Raw genomic sequence first — 21775 nt, 5'->3', positions numbered from 1 at the left:
CATCCGAGGTTGTGCTTCAACAATAAGGTACAGTGCCGTCTCCTTTTTAGACCTATAACTTTGAAACAGAACGATTATCCCATCACTTGGTGATTGGTCATTTTGATTCTTTTATCTGCAATTATTATAAAAGGACGCACATCTTTAAGAAAGTATATCTCCGAGATAAAGCAGGATAAAACCTTTTGACGAACCAGAAGCGTGATTAATTTAAGTAAGTCAGTAGTTAGTGTTTGACCAAACCGGTAAAAGGCAGATGTCATTTTTTAATTGTTTTACTTCAAATAATGGAATGTGGTACAGTTATTGGATCTTTTCCACTGAGGTCAGACTGCGATGCAATGAGTGGTCTCCTGTGTGCTATTATTTACCCAGTGTTGAGCTAATATTTTAGCAGTCCACCTACCTGTGGGCTAATCCTTCAAGGTTAGATTAAGGCTTTGGATATGACATTAGCTCCCTAAATGTAAAACACTACAGGTGTATTTCATAAAGATTACCTTGTGTTCCCACTTTTATAAATATAAGCCTCATCAAGTGTATAAACTTGTTCCAACCATGTACTGTTGAAGTAAAATTATATTCATGATGATACTACTTTGACTTGATTTTGACTCATTTTAAGAAAATATAGTTCTTTAAATTGGTGTTAAGGACATAGTGTGAGAACATTTTCCATTTCGAAATGCTACAGCCATGCAGCGGGGCCGCCCTCGATATGTGATTGACAGGCCGGCATATAACCTCCCAGACTTTGACGGAGAGTTTGACAAGAAGAGCCGACAATTCTCCGCTGGAGAGAAAGTGAGGAAACTCTTCAGGTACAGAACTGCAATCTCTCCACACAGTCAACATGAACTACATGTCTTCCCATCACAAAAACGTTTTCCGCTGACAAGCGTCGTGTTTGTGATCAACCGGTGGAGAACCCTGTAGCTACTCCTCAATGTGACGTCATATATGAGTAACAACCAGCAAACCGGATCACTTCAAAGAGTTTCCCCTGTTTGTGTCTGTCAGATGCTCCGTGCTGAGACTGAAGGGCTTGTTGTTCAGACACCTGCCTATCCTGAGCTGGCTGCCAAAGTACAAAGCGAAAGAAAACCTGCTGTGTGATGTCATCAGCGGGGTCAGCGCTGGCACCATTCAGGTTCCCCAAGGTCAGTGGATACCCTCATCGCTCTGATGCCTCCGTACTCTACAAAACCCGAGCTGGCTGCAGCACCGTCGGCCTCGGTGTATTACACAGCGATTGTGTTTTATATATCGTCATGATTTATGTGACAGCTGCCAAACTGTCTCCGCTCTTTCCAGGCATGGCATTCGCCCTCTTGGCCAACCTCCCGCCCGTCAACGGTCTCTACTCCTCTTTCTTTCCCCTCATCCCGTATTTCTTCATGGGCACTGTTCACCAGATGGTCCCAGGTAAGCCGGAGTGATTTATCTGCAGGGATCACCCATAAAGACAGCGATAAGTTGCCTCAGCCAGAAGAAAATAACTGTGATGCACTACTTTCCATAGGTACGTTTGCTGTCCTCAGCATTATGGTGGGGATGGTGTGTCTAAGGCTGGCCCCAGAGTCTGACTTTAGTCACTTCAACGCCACTCTCAATGCCACAGTAGTGGACACAAACTTGATGAATGACGTTCGCCTGGGAATATCTGGAACCCTGGCCTGTCTCACCGCAGTCATTCAGGTACTCGGCACTAGAATCATTGTCTTTCGAAGTGTTAAGTGTTAAGTAGTTTATTATAAAGCTGACCCATTGAAAACCTACCTGTGTCCGTGCAGATTGGCCTCGGCTTCATGCAGTTTGGATTCGTAGCCATCTATCTGTCCGAATCCTTCGTCAGAGGCTTCATGACTGCTGCGGGGCTACAAATCCTCATCTCAGTGCTCAAGTACATTTTTGGCATCCGGGTGCCACCATATAGCGGTCCGCTGGCGGTCGTCTATGTAAGGGATCAGCCAGGTCTTCAGAAGACGAGAAATTTTGATTGTCATTAATTCGATCTATTTCTTATAGACGCTTGTAGATATTGTACGTGGGCTTCCGGATACCAACATCGCATCGCTAGTGTTTGCTCTGGTCAGCAGCATAGTTCTTATTGTGGGGAAGGAGCTGAGCGCGCGCTACCGCCACAAGCTGCCCTACCCCATTCCAATGGAAATCATAATTGTAAGCAGCTTTTAGTTCAGCATTCATCTAGGGACACAAAAGTGCACTTCTTTACGATTTGTTTAAATTCCTGAATTCTTGATCCGTATTCCCGGGTTCTACACAGGTCGTGGTGGCCACAGCCCTCTCAGGGCCGCTGCATCTTCCTGAGCTCTATCACATGGACATAGTGGGAGAAATTCCATTGGGGTAAAGTGAAACTGCACGTGTACTTAAAATCAGCCTGCAGGGGATGTGGATGTTTGCCTTTAAAATGACCATCTTATGACTGTTTAATTAAGATATATATTCTGTCTCTATTTCTCAGTTTCCCAGCACCAATCCTGCCAACAGTGAGTCAGTGGGAAGACATGCTGAGCACAGCGTTCTCCCTGGCGATCGTGGGGTACGTGATCAACCTCGCTATGGGCAGGACGTTGGCAGCCAAGCATGGCTACGACGTGGATCCCAACCAGGTACAAATACCGCTCATTTAATAGATCAAGACGTGCATGTTGCATTAAACGTTGTTGACACAACATGCGTCTTCTCGTGCAGGAAATGTTGGCCCTGGGCTGCAGCAATTTCCTGGGGTCTTTCTTTAAGATCCATGTGATCTGCTGTGCCTTGTCTGTAACCCTGGCGGTGGACAGTGCTGGTGGAACATCACAGGTGAGTGTTGCGCTGCCGCGCAAAAAAAGCAGGTCTTATCTTTATCAAGCAAAGTATCTGTTAATCAAATTTTGTATTATTGGTCTTACGTGGCAAGTGGTGTTCAAAAATGTCAAAAAGCACTCAAAAAGCACAAAAATTTGACTTGATTACAGCTCTTGAGTTAATGTACTTAATTACCAAAACAGTATCTCCAACCTCTGAATCTCTGTTGCTGCCCTCATAGTTTGCCAGTCTATGTGTGATGCTGGTCGTAATGGTTACCATGCTTGCATTAGGAGCCTTCCTGAAACCTCTTCCAAAAGTAGGTGGTCATAGGTTTATGATTTTTGAAAAATTCAACAAAAAAATTGAACCAAAAGCAAAAGCAAATTCCCGGCATAAATTGGTGAACAATGCGTTTTGGTTTTGCCAGTCGGTGCTTGGAGCCTTGATTGCAGTGAACCTGAAGAACACGCTCCTACAGCTGTCTGACCCCTACTACTTGTGGAAGAAAAGCAAACTGGACTGCGTAAGTCAAAGCATTGGGGGTAATATTGCATGGCAATGTGATGTATTTCTCTTTTTCTTAATCTTTCTTTCTCTTCCAGTGTGTGTGGGTTGTGTCATTCTTGGCCACATTCTTTCTCAGCTTGCCCTACGGAGTAGCTATCGGAGTGGGATTTTCCGTCCTGGTAGTTATATTCAAGACACAGTTGTGAGTAAATTCTAAATATTTTCTTATGCAAAGATTACAAAAAAAGACAATGAAACTCTACATAAAGTGTTCATTATTGTGTTACTCATTTTAATGATGTGTTCCCTGAAGCCGTAATGGTTCGGCCATGGTCCAGATTATGGATACGGATATCTACAAAAACCCCAAAGTGTACAGTAAAGTATGGAAACTCCATATATCTGTGTTTGTTTATTGTCGTTAGACATATTGAATGATTCACTGCATCTCATTTTTTTGTAATAACTCCACAGGTTGTTTCAATAACAGGCGTAAAAATAGTGAACTATTGCTCACCACTCTATTTTGCAAATGCGGAAATATTCCGCCAGAGGGTCATCAAAAAGGTACAGTGGAAAACAGGACCTCTTTTACTGTCACGCAAAGCTGGGTATTGTTTCTCCGTCAGTTGTTTACACAGCCGTGTTTGTGTCTAGACAGGGCTGGACCCAGGCAAACTTCTCCTGGCCCGGCAGAAGTTCTTAAAGAAAGAACAGAAGGAGAAAGCGAAAGAAGAGAAGAAGGACAAGGAGACCAGAGGGAGGGAACCCATCTCTCTGGTTAACATGAAGACTCAGGTGGGATCAAGTATAGGACATACATGACATGCGTGTTGGATTAATCTCAGCCGGTGTTTTCATTTCCTTAAAAAGCGTCCTGTCTACCTTTCTCCTTTTGTGTTGCCTCTATATCTAGACCTTATCTCAGCTCGAACTACAAAGTGACTTTGACATGAGCAACGGCACCGCCAGCGGACCTGATCCTCCCACCAGCTACGTCAACTTCGGCTTAGGGGACAATGAGCTGGACGGGAAGGCGCCTGACCAAGAGCCACCCAGTCCCACACTGGAGTCCCAGCCCATGCCCTTCCACACCCTCATCCTCGACCTGGCAGCGGTCTGCTTCGTAGACCTAATGGGCATCAAAGTATTGATAAAGGTGTAGCATATTTGTACATTTGGTGTGAAATACTTTAATAAAGCAACCCAGGATGTAGGGAAAACAAAATAGAAAAATAAATCTCAGACACTGGGACAGTTAACTGCCACAATCATTATCAGCATGATTCGGCATTCGCTTTTCTGACGTGGAAATGTTCATGATGAGGATGAATGTTAAATGATTACAACTAACCTGATTTGGACGACGTTGGGTTGCAGACAGCCTCGGCACAGTGCTTCTTTCTGCCAGTCAGAGAACCCCATAAATATATATATAGATACTATAGTATGTGAGGTCGGACGCTGAAGTACCCTACCGAACCTTTTTATGAGAAAGAAGAAATCTAAAGTAAGGGTATATATAACAGTACTTTCCGTCATGCCCATTGACTCTCCTTCTCTCATTCCCCATGCAGATGAACTCAAGCTACGCAGCGCTCGGCATTAAACTCTACCTGGCTAATGTTCAAGGTGAAATCATTAATGACTTCAGTGCATTTCCCACCTGCATGGTTAAATAGACCTAATCATTGAGCACAAGGTCTGTGAAGGACACTGGTAGAAATGAGTGTACAATTGTAAATGACAGATTTAATTAGTAAACACTTTTTATAGGACTAGTGAGATAAAGATCGAGCAGTCATTTGTTGTGATTTATTGCATTTAAGCATCAATCAGAGTTCTTCTCCTGGCAAAACCCCCCCAGATATTCAAAATCAGTTGTTGTGCTTTACTTCCTTGTGTGATGTTGGTTGTCCTTCTGCCTGCAGCCCAGGTGTTTAAAGATCTGGAGGTCGGAGGAGCTTTTGATGACGGCAATATTGGCCGCAGTAATCTTTTCCTTACCGTCCACGATGCTGTTGTGTTTGCTCAGCAGACCTCAGAAGAGAGGCAAGTCTCCCCAAAGGTAGGCCCCCACTGTATAAAATAACCGTATAACCTTACCAATCCTTTTTATAACTTCACATACAAACAACAAACAAAGGTTCTAAGATTTAAATAAAAGTAAGATGAGTAGAAAAACAAAGTTTATTTTCTAAGGACCTAATTTCGCTTTCTTGCACAGCCTTTGTAACCTTATCTAGAGTAAACACAAATATCACCTAGCTTTTTTGTGACACATTAAGTGCCTCAGCAAACAAAGTTGCAATTTACACTAAGGTCATGCTGCGCATTGTTTGCTACACGCCTGATTCTGTCTGCTCCTACTGCCTGATGTGCATAGGCAACGATTTTAGTATCCGACTAGATAATCATTGTTCTCAGCAGGATTTTGTGTGTAAAAAAACAACCTGAAATGAAGTTTCTCTTTAAAATAATATAGTTAAATCAAATGAGTATGAACTAGGGGGACTGGAGGGTGCGCTCCATTTAAGCGACAGCACTTTGGGCCGGGGCGGCGTTATCAGCAGTTTCAATGTATTAGCAGAGTGCAGGGTGGTAGCGATTAGCAGGCCAGTTAGAGACATACACACACACACACACATACACACACACACACACACACACACATAGATGCACACATACACTAATATTAATTAACATGAACTCGTGCCAGAGAGCTGATTAAACAAAGCACATAGAATCTCAGATTACCCTAAGCGGGAGCATGACTTCATTTTCTGCTCAGGTGGACATTAATTCAATAAGTTTACACAGCAAATAGTTGTTTGCGGTTTCATAAATACCTGGAATTTGTAACCTACTCCATTCGTCAAGGCCAAAGCTTGCCTTTAACACCCGTATTTACTCTATTTCCAGTGGAATCATAGAACCGGGAGTAACACAATTTAAGTGTTTGCATTCATGCCTGTTTGACTTTCAATTTGTACATTTACTCTGTTTGCTGCAGGCAGAGAGAGCGAAACAGAAACTTGTCTTTAACATTAACGAGGAGAAGGATCTGGAGCAGGTAGGTACTAGTTTACCCCAAAAGGATAAATCACAGTTCTGCTATTCTACCTTTATTTTTCCACCAAGCCGTTACAGTAGATCTAAGTGTCGTTTTACTCTACAGGAACTGTTTTGAGCACTGGTTGCTGCAGTGAAGACGAGGATGAGAAACCTAAAGAAGATACAATCAGTTCATTTTGTTGTTGCCAAAAATACTTTCTGTGCTTTTATCTCAATGCAGATCAGTTACGTAAGGAAATCGTTTTACTCTGTGGTCGGGCACAGCCAGTACTTGACTCCACTGACAGGGGGTGGTACATACCAGCACAAGAGACACCAATAACAAATTAGGCCTTGAGCAAGATAATGAAGCACAGACCCCCGCCCTCACAATAACTGTGGCGTGAACCTGCTGACTGAGCAGTCTTACAGGAGTGGTCTTGTAATTAACTGAAAGTGTGCATGGCCACAGCTGAGTGCTGCAACCAGCTGAGCAGTCTTCCCAAGTCCCCGTGGAGGCAAGGCACTAACAAAGGATAAACAAAAGTGAAAGGAGAAATGCATCAGCAGTTTTCCAGACTTAGTTGTCTTGCAAACCCTATCAAGGACCGCAGTGTCCCATCATTTACCATACGGCAAAAAATAAAGCCCCCAACGAAACAAAAACCCTTCCAATTGTCACCGGTTGCATTGGACTGTTATAAAGAGAAATATTTGTGCCAACTACCTTGTGTGTTTGTGTAGCAGGGGCTAAAAGGCATGTGGTGCCTCGCAGCGGGCTGACAGCAGTGTTGCTATGCTTGTGACGCATGAATGGATTTATGAAGCTATTAAGAAATCATCCTAAGGTATTCTGGCACACATCTGCTCCTCTGCTCTCCTTCTTCTCTGCAGCAAATTGGCACCACAAGTGATTACAAGGTTTCAATGGCCATCAGCTTTAATTTGGAGCTCTGGGGAAGTCGCTCATCACCTAAAGTGTGTGTGTGTGTGTGTGTGTGTGTGTGTGTGTGTGTGTGTGTGTGCATGAGTCTAATTTCATCAACTGCAGCTCGTCCTTTTCCTTCTTTTCGCCCTTATTGTTTTGAGACCGACTGTCAAAGCTCTTTGCTGTTTGGGCCTGATTTAATTAATTAGAATTAGGGAAATATTCAGATTGAAACAGTTAGTTCAACTCTGGGTTGTCACTTAGTAATGAGCCATATGCTTTTCTTTTCTTTGAATGTTTGACTTTATAAAAAAAAAACAGAACTTGACTTTCACATATGTCCCAGTTATACATAAACATAAGCTGCATACAGTGTGTGAAATCCAGACGCCTCAGTAAATCTAATCAGGTGTGTTCAAACTGGAATGAATTATTCCAAACTGTCAGACAGATTGAGAGATTGATAGGAGAACGATTTTTGAATGTATTGTTGATGCAATGCACAAAAGAAACAGACGAGTTTCCAATCTCAGTATTAAGTATTAAATGTTTGAAATATATTTAATCCATGTCATCCCAAAGTTGCAGTATTGCACATGTATCCACGGACGCGTATTAATGCCATTATGCACTTCCCTGTAAGGTCAAAAATGTATACCAACATGCAGTATATATATATTGTGTACGTAATGACGAGGTCTATGTGGTCTTAGTGGCACGCAGGCTGGTTCAGAGCAGGATCAGTCAGGCTAAAGACCTTTGCCCTTCTATTTGTCGAGGCCAACCCAGAAGTTAAAATCACCATGGTTCCTTCAACAAAAAGCCAATGAGATTTATTCTTTGGATTTGACTGAGTCAAACCCTTACATATATCTATAATAGTAACACGTTTTTAAAGTCATCACCACTGACCTAAAGGCAAAGTAGTGATAGCTGTGAGTCTCATTTAGACCCTTTTACGCAATCGGCTTTTTTAAAGACACATTAACGCTTTAAAAGACTCATAAGGGAATTCACTGGTAAATATTCCATAGGACGATAAAGTCTTTGGTTAATCGCAGACCTTATTTTAGTCATCTAACCAAGCACCCATTCCAAATAACCATTGAGTTCCAGACCAGGGAACCAAAATGCTCAAACTCTGTATTTCTTTTCTCATCTGCTTTTCTTATCAAAACGCATGTAACGGAGCTTTTTTAAATTTGACTCTCCTGATAATACGCCATATAATTACTCCATAACAGTAAAGCTATGGGCAAAATAGGCTTCTTTCTGCAGGTCAAATGTTGATTACACTGAATTATGAAATGCTTCTTGCCAAAACCTTTTTCAAATGAGATTTTAAGGGACTAGCTTCCCAATACCTGTAAGTTCACACAAAAAGTAATTTTACATCTCTTGCACATTCATTAAGAAAGGTGGTTTAATTAACACGGCTCCTTTTCGTGTCATAGAGATTTATGTGTTAGATTTGTTTACACGCGCAGTGGTTTCATCCTGTTGAGACTAATTGATTGGTGCCGGAGTGAATCTCCTTGTTGAGTCATGGGACCTTGTCATTTACAGCTCGCCTGCTGTTATGAAGAGCTGTCAATGAGAAGAATATTTTGGTCTGACCTTTCACAATCAAGATTTAATTTTAAAAAAAGCGCAAGGAATCCGTTCTGTTTGCTTGCATGGGACAGAAAATGGAAGATGACGGAGCAACCGAAACCATTTCTGGTGATTAAAATAATATCCGTTTGACACTGATCAAGCGATAGCAGTTGATGCTTTTCATGCATTCTCTGGACTTATGTGCGGCGATCTATTTCGCTTAATTAGCAAGCCAGTTTGTAGCCGGGCAATCATAAATCTTGATTGTGCAATGTCAGCACATTGTCTTTGGGCCAAGTTGCTCAGGGGCGAATCTGACCACTGATGGCTGATATTAATTAATGTGCACATTGTCTCATTCCAGTTGTTCAACAGCAATTAAATGCACCAACATCCTCTAGTGATTAATTAAAGCATAAAATGATTGAGTATAGTTTAATTAAACCACAACCCCATGTCTGATTGAAAATACCGCTCAACCTGCTTCGCCAGTTTTACTTTTTCTCATTTGCAGAGTTCCTTAATTTAACGGTAATATTGAAATGAAGTCACTGTCCTGATCATTTCTAAAGACAGTGACCTTTATGAAATGATAGATACTGCACTCGAAAATTGCTGCTGCAGCAAAACGCCAAGATGTACGTTTATATTTTTTGTATGTTTGTTATGTGAGAAAGGAAGAAAGGAATTGATTTGAATTTCATTAACAGTATCATAGAAACCACAGCTGGCAGGAGAAGATAATGCTTTAGAAAGATAAATAAACATTTGACCTTGATTCTGAACACGCCATCGAGACAAAGAGAGACTTGCAGCTATTGTGTTGGGCAGACCGGTGAGTTGTTTTGTCATCAACTCATTAAACCAAGCATCAGGAACTGTCTTCTTATTGGGTGTGATGACTTCCAGATACTAACTCCTTACTGAGGCGTTCGGTATCAGCGGGGAAATTAGACAACACAATGCAAAAACAACGCAGTGTGGTGCACCGCTAAGGGAACTCATTAGAGCACTGCAGCATAGGAGGAAGCCGCGTGATGCTTTGCAGCATGTCATCAGGGGTGTTGTAAGTGTTATTACACAATCATGATTTGATAGCTTGTGCACAATTACTTCATTAATTTTATGAATCTTCGCCTGACTCGGGAGCCATGAAGAGCCATAAAAGAGGGGAAGCTTTTAATGCAATACGTTGGACCAGAGCTCATTATCTGTCGTGCCTTATTTGTGTATAACGATCTGTCTTAAAGTTTTTTAACAAGATCTTCATCGACATTGACAGGATGCCAATACAGCTGTGAATACATGGTTTTAACTACAGCAACCCTTTATGTTAACATGCTCTTTGCAGGAGGCAGAGTTGGCAGATATTGAAATATACTATAAACGTCAGGTTTAAAAGAATTGAACCATCAGCAGTCTGGCTCAGCTCGTACTCGAAGTGGATTTCACAGACAAAGATCGGCCGTGTCCGAGTGTCCACAAACGTCTTTTAGGCAGAGATGGCTGAGATCACGAACCACGCAAGCATTAGTGTAATTGCCCCCTACTTCGACTGTTTAAATATATCTGATTAATAAACACAAGCAATTGCAAATTAGCTTTCTAGCTAATAGTTCCACATGTAAACCTTCCTTATAGCTCATCAAATTATATTCACTTGAAAAAACAAGGCTTACAAAGGAAATATACAGTGGGCATCTCTTTCAGGTCAAAAATGATCATGAAGGCGATGATCATTGTATATTTATTTCTAATGTATCTAACATATACTGTATCTATTGGAATACGTGAATACAAAATACATACATGTAGTTCACCAAAGCTATTTCCGCTGTAAGCGAAAAGGAGTAAAACAAAAATGTTTCTCACAAAAATTGTGGTTCAGACCGGTTTGATCTGCTCTCCCGTTGTTTAGTGTCCTCTGGGTTCGTCTGCAGACGGTAACCTCTTCTTTTCTCTCAATAAAAAGGCAACTCAGACAGCCGTTATCCAACGCACTTTACTGCTTTAGTTTATATCTCTATCGTGACTCAACTTTCAGCAGACAAATTCAGCCTTGACGGTGATTCATTAACTATTAAATCGGAAGTCAATCAAACTCATCCATTATATTCAAGCATGACACAAAGCATATTGCCTGGATTTTAAACAGTGTGTGATGATATGATAAAACCCAAGTATATTTTGGGCTTTAGATGCTTAAACACAATATGCTTTACACCACGCCGCAGAAACCGGCAACTTTTATTTGCGCAGGAAGAGTGAAATTTGCAATTCAAATGTTGTTTTGTTGCACATCTACATGCACACAAGTGCCCGAGACATTCCACTCAAAGCTTTGGCCTTTAACCATGTTTAGGCTGATGAAGCATTTTGCCGTTATTGTGACAGCCGCACTGCTTAGTTATTCATCGTGCCGTGCTCTTTTTAAGCAGCTGTCTAACCGCACCACGTTATGACCATCCACTCACCCCTCTTTTGCATTTAACAGCTACAAATCTTCATGCAGTAACCGTCCAGAGCTGCTCCTATAGGGAAAGCAATACAAAAACAACATCTAGAATATGTCATTTTGGAAAATATGTTTGTGATTGACACTGAACCTATTCCATTAGTTGGGTTTATACAGCATACATTAACACTGTGGGGCAAACTTTTGTGTAGGGAATAATCCACATGGTCATATTCACAAGAGGCCCTTCACCTCTAACCCACAAGATGCCCAAAGTCCCTCTTTATTTGTCCGCTTTATGCTAATCCCATGACATTTGGGGAAAACACACTGCAGAATAAATATATGATTTGTGCATGGATCCAACCAGCCCAATTGTATTCATGAGTTATGATAATAGATAGATGGTTACTTATCAATTGCGCAAGGAGAATTTATTTTTCTAAATGGGATATTTTAGAGGGATCTCTGACAATAACAATCTTTTCTTTTCGGCAACTTACTAAGTCTGTGATAAAGAGGAGTGAAGTAGAAGATGTTAAAACTGACCATAAGTATAATTGACAATTTATGACAATGCAATTCATGCAATTTTTCACAAATTCTGTACACCGCCTTCTGTAATGACCCATTGTGACCACAGGATGGCACTGTGGCTTCTCAAGTAAACCCCAAAAGCCGCTCTCCTCTCATCGGCAGTGAAAACTTTGAAGAAGAAGAGTCACCCAAAGGAAACCATAAGAGACAAAGTTGTGAGCTTCTGCGGCCGAGGCGATTAAAAGAAGTATGACGGTGAAAGAGCTGCTGCTGTGATCTTGTTTCCTGTGATCCATATATATTGAGCAAAAGGGAGAGTGATGGCTGAGCGGGGACCGCGGCACCCCAGCGGCCTTGCAGATGAATGAAGATGCAAATGGCGGTGGTACTTAAAGCCACTAAGCACACCCCAGAGGCTCTGGTGTAGAATGCGCAGCCTCAGCACATCAAGGACACGGCCTCTCCGTGCGAGCGTCCCCTTGGACCGCATCGCTTCCGTCCATCTACGTTTTCATCCAGACAAACACTTGACTCCTCACGCTGAGCCGAGGCAACGGCAACAGACAGATGTGCCCTCCTCAGACAATCCAGTGTGATAAGCTGCTGTGCTGCTCCACAAAATCCCCAAAGAAACCATCTCAATAAAAAAAGAAAAATATATATTTTACATGAGAATAGATATGCCTGGAAACCGTAGCCTCACACTTTGGCTTTGCCTCGGCTGTAAATGTCAATTTCATGTTAGATTCTTTCTCTATTCATCCATGACGCCTGTGATTGCTTCATCCTTTTGCATGAGAATGGCTTGAAATGAACATTGGCCTATTCTGGCATTCATTTTCAGCGCCCTGTGAATGAAATCCATCGAAAAGTGCCGGGGAGCAGACAACCACTCTATAAAAAATGGAACCGTGCACTGTATGGAATGTTCCTAAAGTTATTCAGTGTTTCCTTAACATCCTTGAGGTGTTTTATAGTTTCCTTTACCCACTAAGAGCAGCTCCCGGATGGGACCTTTGCTGTGCTAAGGAGTGCCACAACCATGATGTAGGCCCCAAGTGGCATGTTGTTTCTGTGAGTCACTCGAGCATACGGCACTCCGCCTCTCCTCTCCACTGGTTACAGAAATACAGGTGAGCCCACAGCAGGCGAACCTGTCACAGTCAGCACCTGCAGGATCCAGCCAGCAGGGGAAAAACTGGAGGACGGAGGAAGTTTTGTTGTGAAGCCACCTGGAAAGGTTAGCAGTAAAAGGTGAAACACAACGCTGTCCTAAACCATCTGTTTGCCAAACATCCTTGATTGGTGATCATGAACAAAAAAAACCAAGTGTCATTGCAACTACCCAACATGACTCAACAGTTTACCAGCATCCATCACAGTCCATTCAATGCTGTTAAGCTGCCATTCAGTGCAAGGCCAAAGCGTAAATAAAATAAAATCTAATCCATTGATTTATACGCTGCATTGTTAACTAAAAAGATCAATCTGTATATTGAAGAAGTAGCATTGTTGTATAGATCATTAATTAGGTAATGAGTCATAACTCCGATCCATGATGCCCTTTTGGCCTTTCAGAACATTGCTCATACAGTTCTGCTTAGTACAATAATTTGTTAAAATGTTGATTTATGAACTAATTGTCTGTAATTGCTGCTTAGTGCCACTGGTAATCCAAGCTGTCTGCCTCCTGAAGCACATTAGGGCAGATTTGTATAATGAAGTAATTAGTTTAATTACAATGAAGAAAGTAGGGATAGCGTAAGAAACAGGGAACAACAGAAAGTGTCCCAGTGCCACGAGTGTGTTTTCCGTCGAGCTATTAAGAAACATCCTCAGCAGAGCGTACGAAAATAAGAGCTGCTCATTTTCTCAATTCAAGCCCACACATATTGACAGAGTTCATTTTAATCTCTTTAACTTTTATTGAGTTTTTCGTCCCAGGTCACCTACCTCGCATTCGGCATTTCACACATCAACTTATTTCATCTCCCTTCTTCGCATGTTGAACAACAAAGCATCGCCCTGTGTTTTTTTTTTTTTTATACTTGGCTTCTGTCACCTGCCAGCAGCTGCCATCACATCGCCAAGACTGCTCTGTTGTCTGCGAGCATTGTCATTGTTATTAGTCTTTTGGATTGCCTGCGGAGGTATCGGCAGGCTCCGGGGGAAGCAGAAGCCAGGCTGGATAATTAGTTGTTCTTCGATGCCAGACGGGCACGTTGCCGTCACTTGCAGGGGAAATGGAAAGTGGCATCACTATCACAGTAACACCGGAACAACCTTTGGTGTGAGGGCCGGGTTCCAGCGCATCTGTCACACTAGTCATCTACCCACTGGCAAGGCAATAATGCTTAGCAGTGTAGGAATACACAGCAGGGATAATTACTTCATATGAAATGGAATTATTTGTCTTGTTTGTCGTAATTAGTAGTTGTGCGGTGGAATCGATATTAGGTTTTTTGCTCCATTGTCGGAAAACAAGAGCCATGAAAGCATGAAAGAGACGCCTCACAAAGAAATATAAAGTATTTTTTTCCTTTACTTAACAGTTCATCAAGTATTCCTCATTCCATTAAACCCTCTAAGCTGCTTACATCGCAGCCTACCACCTGCAAGGACCTGCATGTTCTGCAAGTCCTGCAGAAAACGTCCTGCAGGTCCCTGGGTTGACGGATCTGCTGGTTTCCATGCCAGATGTGCACGACGGCGAGAACTATAGAGGTTCCAAAAATCAAGGTCCCTCCGAAGCCCAGCAGGATGCCCCACAAAAGGGGCAGAGCTACAACCGAAATTCCCTTCTGGTACACGGGTACAGGAGACCGCTCCACAACCAGATCCAGGTCACGGGATGTCAGGTGCCTTACTAACACACACATACACACACACACACAGCACAAACAGGAAAGATACACAAACAGGGTTCACATGTGTCCTGAAAAAACCCTTATACCAGTATTACAATCATTTTAAAAACACAATAAATAAGAACAATTAAAAATATTCTGGAGATCTTCTAGTGGAGGATTATTTGGATAATCTTCGGTTTGTCTTTAGCTGAGATAACTATCTGACCAGAGTAACATTCAAGATTGTATTTACATTTAAATGGTAGTTTATGGACAGGAGTATTTAGTTGTGGAAACACTTGATTTACACCTATGATGACATTAGATATGTTACTTTCTCAGGAAGAAAGTTGAGGTTGTAAAAGTTGAGGCCATGGCTTGTTTGGCCTGTAATGGTGTAATGTTTGTGATTCAACGCCAGGAGCCTCTTTCTAAAATGTGTGTTGGTCGTTGTTGAGAGAGTTAGATAACAACGATTAGGAAGACAAAACAGTTAATGGGATCACAAAATACTGACTGAGTAATAGCAAATTGTGCTGTAGTTGAGCTACAACTGCAACTTTTTCAAAAATGTATTGTCATAATTTTTAAGCATGTGAGGATTCTTTTGATGGGTTACAGCCATAGACCACAGGCCTTATAAAAGGACTTCCACAGGGAGGAACATATTACTAGCAAGATCATAACATCATAACAAACAGCTGAAAGGCGTGTGGCTGCTTCAACTTTCAAGTTTCAACTTTGATGAAGAACCTGCGAGAATTCAAAAAAACTGAGCAGGTGACGGGTGATAATTACATCTTTGCATCCTGGGAAATACTCGTCATATAGTGAGAGTGTTGATGTTGAGAAGTAATGAGTTGGAATCATGCCTACGGCCACCGGATCTAATCTGGCATCTCATCTAAACACTTAATAGAATCACGGTTCATTGGAACATTATACAATTTGTTATTCAGTCTCTAGGGGGATAACCTAAAAATCTCTTCATGACATCACTAGCCAAAGATATTTACACTTACACAGACTTCGCCATCACTAATGCCAAACTAATATGACTTTTTAAGCTATTGAGCTGAAGGGATAAATTACCTCTTCTTTTTCTGACCGTGTGGGTGTCATGCTGTCGGTCATCTGAGGCTGGTTGTTCCAGCGGGATGTTTAAAGACTTCACATATTCGTGGTAATCTTCAACGTAGCGTTTAATCTTCAGGACTTTGTCCTGGTTGATGTTCTTCCCCACTTCTGTAAAAACACGAGCACATTGCCGATCTTAAAGATGGTCTTTGTCACTTGCATGTATTTCATCAACAAGAAACAGAATATTTGATTCTAATTTTGAACATGATCCGTTCTGGCAAGAGAGCGACTGCCGTCCTTCGCTTTCAAAGTAAAACCAAATGAGCCCCTCAATTTTCCACGTATGAGTACATGTCTTCAGAACTGCAATCAAGTGTACAATAATTGCAGAATTCTGCATGTGTAAAGTCGCTTTTATCAAAGCTTTTATCAAATGTCTTATAACTCATCTCCTCTACTTGTATTTGTTATTTTGTTTTACTCCAAAGTTGCCTCTGATGAAAGGAGCAGATGGTTTGTTCCGTGGCTGGTGTCAGCTCCACCGAGTCCTCTGTCAGATCATTTGCACCTCCTTCTATCAAACGCCACTCGGCTGTGGCGTTGTGTGCACACTGGACTGTGGCGCTTGCCAGAAACTGGCAGCGTGCAAAATATGCCACTTTTGAAATTCCAATTAAAACAAATCTCAAAGTAACGAAGCAATTATGCACTTTTGTCAGAGTCTCGGGGAGGAAATAAACCAATTTTAAAAATACACCGACGTCCACCCAAATATTTCTTCCAATTTAGTTTCACCGAGGGACGGGCCGAGGCCACACCGTGCTGTAAATAAAAAGTGAACCATTTAATGTGAAACTCATTATCTTTGGCGGCGCCACACAGTTATTGTCTTTATCAAGAAGGCACACGCGTTCTTCCCCTCTCCGTTTGCTGCTCACCAACGGCCACATCGGTTCTGCCGATGTGCTGCAAGGCGCGAGCGAGCCTGTCGTAGTAGGTCTGCTCGCCGTGCCTGAGCATCCAGTCCGTCAGGCCCGCGCGGCACCGAGCCTCATCGCCTAGCAAACACAAAAAACGGGTGGCAACTCAGACACAAAAGGGCTCTGACAGTCCGCCTGCTGTCAGGAACTCAACAAAAATTGACCTGGACGTGTGAGAAACAGACTGGAGGTGGACTCCCTTTCTACCTTATTACATACAAGTGTATATGAGTCTCAAAGGATTCACCTGAAACCTAAACCGGCCCCATACTGACTAAAATTGTTGACGAAGCTATTCAAATTAGTTACGTTTATACATTATATGGTACATATGAAGTTTTGACGTATCTAATGCTATATATGAAAAATTGCACTCTGTTTCTGATGTGCTATTTCATTATTCAACAGTGAAGGAACTTTAATTGTACATTTTTGTTAGAATAAGTTAAGAAAGCAAAGCAAAGTCAAGCCTTGTAAAAATGATCTATGACAGTACTTGTTAGAGATCATTTCCATGACATAAAGTGCCTGAGGTGTGTTTCAGAAGATGCTGGGGAGTAACCTGCAGCGGTTGAGGCTTCTCTCTTGGCTCGCGGCTTCGAGGCTCGAGGTTCTAGCTGATTCGTTTCCGGGGAGAGACGCTCAACGCGCTGGAAGATGTTTTCCTCGGGGCGGGAGAGGACGGACAGAAGGTCCTCGCACTCCTTGGACGTCAGCAACTCCACCAAGCGCTTCAGCTGATGGGCACCAATGTCATCTGCAACTGAAGAGCCATGAAAGACGCCGATTATTAAAAATAAGTGCTGGGAAAAACTGTAGGGAGAACACCGGTTTTGGAAATAGGACCGAGGCTTGTGCTCCACCTTTCGCTTGACAGCACGAGCATGCATGCGGATTCCAGTTAATGAAGCGTAACGCTGAGACACCCAACAACATTTCTGCTGCATGCTCGTGCTTTCAATTAGCAAGTGTGGCTTGTTTGCCATGAAACTGTCATATTTGCCACCTCCCCTGCTTTGAATAGAAACTGAATAATCAACATTTTACAAAACGGGAACCGAGTTATCAGCAGCTTCGGTCTCGCTGTCAGTTTCTTCAGCTGATATTTTCGGTGGGAACGTTCGCTCACCTGTGTCCTCTCCGAGGGTTGGACTCAGAAGCAGAAAGACGAGGAAAAATAAACTCCAAACTTTCATGTCCGCTCAAGAAGTGTAGACTCAATACGTGCTGCCCAAAGTATATGAGGTTTATTTTTAAAACTTTGACAAGTTCAATACAAGTTCTAGAATGTTTTGAATAGTACAAAGTATTATTCTTTGATTCGCTGAATCAGCCAATCACCATGCGGGATAGATACACGTCGTTGTGTTTTGAATTAAGGAACACAATTTGTAAATGATAGCATCAGAAAATCTTTGATTAGTCAAATATTGCATGTGAATTATAACCAAAACCCCATAAATGAGTTTCAAACCACTTTTTTAGTATAGATATTCAATCTACAATTATAGGAATAGGAAAAAGCAGCATTTTTAATCACATTAACGGTTTTAGTAGTGTGATATTGCAATGAATATATATGTAGACAAATATAGATATAAGATGACATGTATTGCAAATCATTATTATACATATTTTGAGAATTGTTTGTGATAATACAGCTATTCACGTTGTAACGTTCATTCCTGTTACCTATGCGACACAATATATAATGGAAAACCTCTTTTGCTATCACACTATCACATCTCACATCTTCTAACATTTAACTTAGAAGGTTATATGTTATATATGAGGTGAATATGTTTTTCTCTCTCACATTTTGATGTGTGCTGCTGCAGTTCTCTCTCTAGCTGGGAGAAACACGTTAAATAGCATTATTGTGTTGGCTACATGTGGGCGTGTTTTACATTTTTAATAAGCTTAATTTGCCAAACAGTAAAGGTTGTTTGTGTGGGCCGAGTCTGAAAATCTACATCTTTGCTAATGTCAGCCACGGCGTGTGGGTGGTATAATGGCTCCGTAATGATTTGAGATGTTGAAATAAAGAACTGGACAAAAGGTCAAGATATTTATTCATATTAGTGAGTTGCGCAGTACAATGTCTTATTAATGGAAATACATGCAAAATATATCTTGTACAAAATAGCAGGGAAAAACCATTAGAATATATAGTACCATACATCACAACAGTATCATTTGTCAAAAAGATGAATAATTGAATCAAGGGGAACAAGCTTGAGTTAGCTCATGAAGCAGTATCCCCATGTCTCTTACACTTCACACCACTGAAATCTGGTGTGAAACAGACAGACTCCGGTGGAATGAAGGACAGAACACATGGGATTTTCCTTGCAGAAAGGCTCTGAAATATAGAACACAAATACACACAACACAGCCTTTGTTCACATTTGATTGGGATTCTTACTTGTTACAGTTTCTATCTAGTAAAGCTTTAGGTTTAGTCTATTTAGTTTTAAAGATTTTAAATCTGAAACTGGATGCTGGGAGCAGGCGAGTGGGGCGTCTCGATGCCTCCGGGGTGGGGGGGTTAGTGAGTGCTGCAGGGATTCAGTGTTGAGTGTTGGCCTCTCCCCCTTTTCTAGAGTGTAAGTCTGAGCCTGGGCGAGACCGGGCCTGCCCCGCTCTGAGGATCCAGCGTTTCAGGCGGCTGTTGAAATCCCGAGCACGTCACCGCGCGTCTGAGCCGAATCGGCTGTTTAGTCGTCAGCGGCGCGACGCCAAGTCCTCCGCGGGCCCGCCCCGCCATCTGTGTGCCTCAGAGGGGAAAGGCTCGGCCCGGAGCTCTACGGTAGTCTTACTTCTCCCTCACCTCCTACGCCCAAACGTCTTTGTGTTGAGATCAACTGAAATCCCATCACAAAGTTTGCTTCTCGGGCAATTTGATTCCTCCAGTTGATCCTTTGCTTTTTAAATAATTCAACACAGTAACAAAAGTTATAGTTTAGCGATACACAAATCCACCTTCTGAAGTATTTGCAAGATTAGATTTTTCCCGTGCAGAGACAAATGCCTCACCTGGCTTAAAACCCATCACTCACCTTTGTTGCCTCTTTAGTTCCCCAGTGATTCTGTGAATGCAATGAAACTGAAACAAGGAGATAGCTTGGAGCTGTCCTCACCAGGGACTGCAGCCACAGCGGACACCATGGCTATCTGTCTTCTCTCTGTCTTATCTTGCTGCCTGATTCAGGTATTGTTGTTTTTAGAGGCCTACGCCGACCAATAAGACACAAGCACCTGAGCAGCAGGGCCACCCATTTGTTGGGTGAAAAGCTGCCACACCCTCCCAGGTGGAGTGGTTGTATTGCCCAGCATTAACAAAAAAAAGAGCCGATAATCACAAAAACAAGTAATAACGGTAGTGTTCCCCCCAAAAAAAGGCTGTGGCCATGCAGCAGTTTTAGTAAAATAATTATGCCCCAAAATAGATTTTGTCAAAACAACAAACAAATCGTATCCACTTCAAAGGCTTTGAAAGAAGACTCTAAAGAAGATGTGAACTTACAAATGTAATTAAGGAATTTCGTGTAATATTCATCTAATAACAGCAGAGTGTTTATTGTTTGATGCTGCTGTAATTTGCCTATTTTTTAGTCTCTCTATGAAGTAAATCCCAATCTCCTCAGACCAGAGCTTTTCTGAAGCGTTTCAGAAAAGCTCCTCCAACCCATTTTCACTGGAACATATTTATACAAGAAAAAAACATTGCTTCTACAGTCAGCTAAACAGCCCCCATTTCAAGCTGCTGAACATTATTCAGCCCCAAAATGACTGTAATTCATATTTACCGAAATTCTAAATAAGCAAATAACGATGCAATTAACTTCCTGTGATAGAAAAAGCACTTTGTTTTCAGGGAAACACATATATACATTTAAGACACTTTGAAGCTCCGTTCTCCTCCTTTCAGCCTTTAATGAAAAATGGGTCGACACCCGACATCCCTCAATGTGAAAGGACGGACTTCTTGAAAAGCATTCTTTCCCCTTACAATGGCAGGGTTGGTGTGGGTTGAGGTGGGGTTTTGGGTTTTGGGGAGGGGGGGGGGCATCGCCCACACATTCCTGAGGTGCAAAGCTTCATCAAGCCTCAAATGACAAGATATTTCTTTGGTGAGCACATTAATTTGAGCGCAATCGCTTTTATGTGTGATTTTACCGACAAGAACGCCAATATCTTTGAGTTATGGGAGACAGACAGAGACAGACAGAGACAGCGCTCTACCTCTGTGTTCTGCGTGGGCCAGATAGCTCCTTCGGACCTCTGGGAAGTTACGGCTGAAAAACGAGCCTCTAAAAAACACTCGCAGGCAGTAAAATGTCCACGCAGATAAATACCATAAACATTTTTAAACATTTTTTGCAGCCAGACATAACCACACTGGAGATTTGTACTCAAATGCACCAACTGATGTTGTTGAAGTCTCTGACAAAGGTGTGTTATGTTACTGGGGAGCCGACTCAAATGAGATTAAATGCCCCACTGTTAAACAACACTACATATCCGCAACAACAGCCTTGTTTCAACATTTTTATTAATATTGCAAAAGCAATATTGCAAAAGGGGAACATCAAGCACCTAATGACATCAAGCGATCAACTTTTGTTTGCAGTGTTTGCACTATTGCGGCTTTATAGAAGTTTTACCAGACATGTCGCTGGTATGATTTGTGCTAGTAGGAGACATCCAGCAGTGCTTTCAGTTTAGGCTTTTTACATGTATAATTATTTAAACATGATAACCGAGCCAGCTGGTTACGCCGTCGTTCAGACGTGTTGGGGTGTGATGGTCGACCCTTAGACAGAGAGACGCGTTGAAAGAAGAGGTGCTGTGTTTCAGCTTAACACTCCCTGGAGGCAGCGCGTGTTTCCGTTGAAACACGTCACAAATGTGCGGAATGCGAGCTTCAGCACACTTTCACCGTTAGTGCACATTTGTTGGTTCAAAC

The 21775-nt window shown here is 42.1% G+C and overlaps 2 protein-coding genes and 1 long non-coding RNA gene across 4 annotated transcripts; 1 reads left to right on the top strand and 2 right to left on the bottom strand.

Annotated features, from left to right (window-relative positions):
- Positions 1-575: 575 nt before the first annotated feature.
- Positions 576-7105, top strand: LOC120828847 (solute carrier family 26 member 9). The gene is made up of 20 exons (XM_040192488.2): positions 576-821; positions 1021-1160; positions 1315-1425; positions 1523-1698; positions 1794-1958; positions 2029-2181; positions 2288-2370; positions 2489-2636; positions 2719-2832; positions 3059-3136; positions 3248-3343; positions 3423-3529; positions 3641-3710; positions 3802-3894; positions 3985-4125; positions 4244-4486; positions 4905-4959; positions 5259-5395; positions 6341-6400; positions 6506-7105. The coding sequence occupies exons 1-20, from the start codon at positions 697-699 to the stop codon at positions 6515-6517; spliced, it is 2307 nt and encodes a 768-aa protein (XP_040048422.2). The 5' UTR covers positions 576-696; the 3' UTR covers positions 6518-7105.
- A 7316-nt stretch (positions 7106-14421) lies between these two features.
- tmdd1 (transmembrane and death domain 1) lies at positions 14422-18141 on the bottom strand. Of its 2 annotated transcripts, none has more exons than XM_040192489.2 (5): positions 17936-18141; positions 17369-17569; positions 16765-16884; positions 15839-15991; positions 14422-14763 (listed from the first exon to the last, which is right to left on the bottom strand). In XM_040192489.2, the coding sequence occupies exons 1-5, from the start codon at positions 18000-18002 to the stop codon at positions 14465-14467; spliced, it is 840 nt and encodes a 279-aa protein (XP_040048423.2). In that variant the 5' UTR covers positions 18003-18141; the 3' UTR covers positions 14422-14464. The 2 variants fall into 2 exon arrangements, with proteins under 2 accessions (XP_040048423.2, XP_077946048.1); XM_078089922.1 differs by having other exon boundaries at positions 14422-14759.
- A 720-nt stretch (positions 18142-18861) lies between these two features.
- LOC144388434 (uncharacterized) lies at positions 18862-20005 on the bottom strand. Its single transcript, XR_013452818.1, has 2 exons — positions 19866-20005; positions 18862-19730 (listed from the first exon to the last, which is right to left on the bottom strand). It is a non-coding gene; the product is annotated as an uncharacterized LOC144388434 (long non-coding RNA).
- Positions 20006-21775: the final 1770 nt, after the last annotated feature.

Source organism: Gasterosteus aculeatus, chromosome 2 (assembly GCF_964276395.1).
Source record: "Gasterosteus aculeatus chromosome 2, fGasAcu3.hap1.1, whole genome shotgun sequence".
Taxonomy (NCBI): Eukaryota; Metazoa; Chordata; class Actinopteri; order Perciformes; family Gasterosteidae; genus Gasterosteus; species Gasterosteus aculeatus.
The sequence above is the reverse complement of the archived record's forward strand: the minus strand, read 5'-3'. Positions and strand labels throughout refer to the sequence as shown.